General features: G+C 42.2%; 1 protein-coding gene across 1 annotated transcript in view; it reads right to left on the bottom strand.

The window, feature by feature from the left end:
* LOC122256564 (uncharacterized) overlaps nucleotides 1-5000 on the bottom strand; it is a 16425-nt gene that overhangs the window by 2681 nt on the left and 8744 nt on the right. Inside the window, exons 2-4 of the mRNA XM_043021353.2 lie at nucleotides 1363-1783; nucleotides 868-1107; nucleotides 260-463 (exon numbers count right to left, since the gene is read on the bottom strand). Coding sequence (XP_042877287.2) covers nucleotides 260-463; nucleotides 868-1107; nucleotides 1363-1729 — 811 coding nt within the window. The 5' untranslated portion in view covers nucleotides 1730-1783. The remainder of the gene's footprint in view (nucleotides 1-259; nucleotides 464-867; nucleotides 1108-1362; nucleotides 1784-5000) is intronic.

Genomic DNA, 5000 nt, shown 5'->3' with positions numbered 1-5000 from the left:
CTTTCTTTCTCTTCCTCCCTCTCCCCCCCCCCTCTCTCTCTCTCACTATCTCTCTCTCTCTGTATCTCTCTCTCTCTTTCTCTCTCTCTCTCTCTTTCTCTCTCTTTCTCTCTATCTCTCTCTCTCTTTATCTCTCTCTCTCTTTATCTCTCTCTCTCTCTCTCTCTCTCTCTCTCTCTCTCTCTCTCTCTCTCTCTCTCTCTCTCTCTCTCTCTCCCCCTCTCTCTCCCCCCCCTCTCTCTCTGCTAAGCCCCCTAACCTGCGAGGATGAATCCGTTGTGGCTCGGGTGGTCGCGCATGACGTGCAGAAGAGCCGTGGAGTTGTGGAGCCACTGTTCCACGGCGGCGACCTCGCGGGGAAGCACGGAGGAGTCGGTGTCTCGCACCAGGAACTCCGAGACCAACGGGTCCGCCATCGCGACGAAGCGCCACATACGACCCACTAGCTTCTTCCCGTAGCTCTCTGGGAGGGAGGAAGTTGTGGACGTTGGTTATGGGCCATTGTTTCGTTTGGAGATTTGGAACACAAGGGGCAGGGAAACTCGTTGTGGATATAACAGGTGGATCCAAGTACCAAGAACGGTTAATTGGAAGATAATAATAATAATAATAACAATATCTTCATATGTGTTTTAAAAGTTTCGCCTTGTTCGGAAACGCAGCTACAAATCTACGAGCATTTACTCCAGACTTTCGCTAACTTCTTCATTCCTCTACCTCGGGTTATAAACATTAGGGTGTAACACTGAACAAAACCCTACAGCAGATAATGATATATATAGTGAAGTATAGTGAAATAAAGCTTCTATTCATAGTTTACAACAAACAGCTTTTGCAAAGAATTAGGGATACGCCAACCAGACCTACCAGGAACGGCGGAGGAAGTGGTTCCCTTGAGGCGGCTCAGCGCCCTCTCCCCGAGGACGCCACGGAGCTCAGCTGCCTCCTTCAGCGTCTTCGAAGAATCGTTGCCGTTGCCCTTCGGCGGATACAGGTTGTCGACCTGACAGAGGTCCAGGTGGTGATACTGGCAGTACAGGCGGCACAGGTACTTCTGTGAAGCAACGTCGCTCCGGGACAAGTTGTGGTAGAGCCGAACGGTCCATCCTGAAAGGCGTTATGAATCCCGTAATGCACATCGAAAACAAAGGGTGATATTTCGTACATCTAGCGAATTCTCTAGCAGTTAATTAGATCATTTGGGCGTAAGTGTTTGGATATCTTTTTATCTCTGATAATAATACATATCTTATTATGAAAGCATACCCCATTCCTGAATATATTGTAAAGAGACAAATAATAGCAGCATCACCATAGGTAATGATAAGACCGTTAATACTTCCATTACATATCTGGACTCACCTTTGTAATATTGTTCGACCTCTTTCAGTCGATCTTCGAACGCTGTGAAATATTTATTATATACAATAGTGTTGTTTAAGTTGCCAAACAACGAGTAGGATACCACTTTTTGGCCGAGGCCTCGACTCGTCGAATAGTCTCCGCACAGCGATTGCTCGCTCTCTTTCACGATTGGCGGACCAGACCTGGCACATCCGCAGTCATAATCGTCATAGCCAATCATCTGCCACGGATACACCTCCTGGCCGCGGGAATGGCGGAGGCTCGCTGGCCTAAGGACAGACGTGACGAAGCAGAACGCCAGCAGCAAGCACGAGCAGGTAAGGTAAAGGAGGCCGCCTCGCCTCCGCCCCAAAACGGACGTCATGTTGAAGAAGGGATGCCGGGGCCCGCACTTCCGGTGTGACTCATGCTGTCCTCCCTGGAAGGAAAAAAAATATATATATATGAGGAGTTTTGGTTGGTACCGATGATATCTACTTGTCTCTTTTAAATGACCACCTCCTTTTATGCCTATGTCTCTATTTGGTTATTTTGTCTGTATGTCCCTTTGTATTTTTTTCTTCTAATTCTACCAATCTTCCTTGTATATCCCTTTGTTTGTGTCTCTGTCTACGTTTCGTATTAAAAGATTGCAGACTCCGTTTTTCTTTTCTTTTATTTGTTCTCTCGAATTCTGTGTCTTTCTGCCTGTTTTATTTTCTACACATTATCTATTTTTTCCCTTTGTCTCTGAAGGAAGAATTATACAACTTGATGATACAAAGTGCGCATACCGCATCCGGCGCACTTGGGAATTAACCGATCAACAGATTTGCAGAAAGAATACACTTTACAGAAGCCCCCGCACCAAATTCACTCGCTGGTTGTTTGGACAAAGTTACAGGCGAAGTGAAACATTGCAGAAACAGCAACCAATACCTTGGACCACAAGGCACTCTACGAAGAACGGGTGCTAATGCGAGCAGTGAATATTATTGCAACTTCACTGCATAACGAGCTCACTTATTCAGAAATTCAGTCAATCTATCAAAAATAAATATTCGCACCTGTGTAATGTATATTAATTAAAAGCTTCGTTCCGTTTCGTAACGTTACCTATTTAGCAGCACGTGTTAGTTTTTCATGATCTTTCCTTGGTATCAAGAAGAAATAAACTGAATGTCCGCTTACGTATGTTCACCTCTCAACTGCAACTACAGCTGAAAGAAAGAAAGAAAGAAAGAAAGAAAGAGAGAGAGATAAAAAAAATACAACGTAAGCCCCCCCCCCCCCTCAGAGTGATGCTAGGTGACCGCAAAACCGAGATAAAAATGTTCGCGCACATATTCTCACGGATATAAACACGAAGGTAAAACAGCAGTTATCAACAGGCAAGTAGCCACAAATACAAAAGAGTATTAGTACAGATTCATCGCCGTGACAGATTAACGTTTCCCAGTCATGTTCAATGGTATTTTTCTTAGCTTTCTGTGCTTATTCATTGGACGTGTCTGCATCTGCTCGTGGATCAAAAGTATGATCACTATATATCAGTAGAGACTTTATAGCACCATAACTATACACATTATATAGTGTCGGCGATATAACTCATCATAAAGAAGTCTTATTGCAAGCCGTTGTATAATGACTCCCTTGTGATGCAACCTTTTATGAACATCATAACCGAAGTCCAATTTATTCTATAACATACACCGTACGACATAATACCTATTGACGTTCTGGTAGTTACGTGATGAGATGTCATCCTACCAGATAAACTTAATATTATTTACAAATTCACTATTTTATACTTGCTACTCTTTACTGATAAACTCATCATAATTCATGGTGCTTAGTTGGTAAGTAAGGATACCCAAGACAAGTGGTACAGATAATGGGCTGTTTAATGTTAGATAAGATGACGTCTCTAAATACTCTAGAATCATTGGTAACACGTCGACTTTCTGAAGATGTTTGGATGCGTTAAAATCATTGGTAAAAGTGCGACTATTATTTTATATCGGTGAGTATTTTAAGTGAAAGATAATTGAGTTTGAGTTCAGTATAACTAGAGGAAGGTGATTTCTTAACTAACTAATTTATGAAAGTTCATTAGTGTCTGTCTAATTTTGTTGTACGTAAATTGCGAAATAAAATGTCAAAGAGTCCAATCTATTTTAAAAGTGTAACTGATATACATTCTTCATGTTATTCATATATAGGGACGCATTCAGACGTTTTCTTCTGAATAACTTTTGTGTTTTCTTTCGTATTTTTAAATGTCTTATAACAATCTAATTTCGTCGACTTGGAATATCTCGTTTAAAAAAAAAAAAATTTGACCATTCAATCCGAATTACAATTTTTAATGAGGTACATTCCGAATCTCTGGAAAGGAAGTTTTCTAATGTCCATAAACATTGATAATGCTAAATTATTTTTCGATATTTTAGTTGCTTAGCTCTGAGTCGTTCTTTATTTATATCTTTATTCATCTATATCTTTTAATTCGACGTTGTTTAGGGAATCAATGTGTGGCGCCAATGAGACGAAACGGAGCATATGTTTACCTGCCATGTGTTTGATAGGCCTATTCATATTTCTTGGTCTGTGAATTGGTATTTCTCTCTGCCATGTGTTTAATAGGCCTATTCATATTTCTTGGTCTGTGAATTGGTATTTCTCTCTGCCATGTGTTTAATAGGCCTATTCATATTTCTTGGTCTGTGAATTGGTATTTCTCTCTATCAAGTTCGTGACACCCTTAGCATGATAGTGTCTGGAATTTTTCGGTGATATTACGATGCACCGACTCAAGAATCAAGTATCTATCATACTGATCGCACGCAGAGTCACGTACAAACACATACTATAAACAAAGACATACACAAATACAGTTAGGTTGGCGCAAACACCTGGCTCCTTATCATACAAAGAGCCTTGCCTTGCATCTCAGTAATGCAAGTCAGGATCTTACCATAATTCAGGTGATTTGAATCTGTCGTCTGGAAAAAAAAGAAAAAATACAGTGTTAACCAAACCCCTCCACCCTCTCTTATATTCCCCACACCCTAAACCCTATCTCTTCCCTTCTCCCCTGGCCCCCCTACCTCTCCCATATCCCCTCAACCCTCTCTCCTCCCCCTCCCCTTCCCCCTATTCCCTACCTCTCCCATATCCCCTCAACCCTCTCTCCTCCCCCTCCCCTTCCCCCTATTCCCTACCTCTCCCATATCCCCTTCCCCCTATCCCCTACCTCTCCTATCCCTCCCCTTCCCCCTTCCTCCTATTCCCTATATCTCCCCAGGCCCCCAACGCCCTCTCCCCCCCACCCACCCTCGCCTTCCGCCCGTCGCTTCAGCTGGTGCGGAAATGGCGGGGCTGTTACTCAGGTACAGTTACTTGCTGTGAACTCGTGTCTCTATGGCGTCTTAATAATGCAGTTATTTTCCACGCGGTCTGTAGAACATGATTTTGAACAAATTAAGGTTATATTTCGACTAATAAGCTGAAGCACTTGAATGACATGTTTTTTATATATATATTGGAAATAACTGTACACTTAGTGAGGGGCTTAACCTCTCCTTCTCATGTGTGAAGAACTGAAAATTAATTGAAAAAAGGTAACAGAAGCCGATGCCATTTCTTTACATATT

Source organism: Penaeus japonicus, unplaced genomic scaffold (assembly GCF_977035675.1).
Source record: "Penaeus japonicus unplaced genomic scaffold, GWHDUDI00000001_assembly GWHDUDI00000002, whole genome shotgun sequence".
NCBI classification, from domain to species: Eukaryota; Metazoa; Arthropoda; class Malacostraca; order Decapoda; family Penaeidae; genus Penaeus; species Penaeus japonicus.
The sequence above is the reverse complement of the archived record's forward strand: the minus strand, read 5'-3'. Positions and strand labels throughout refer to the sequence as shown.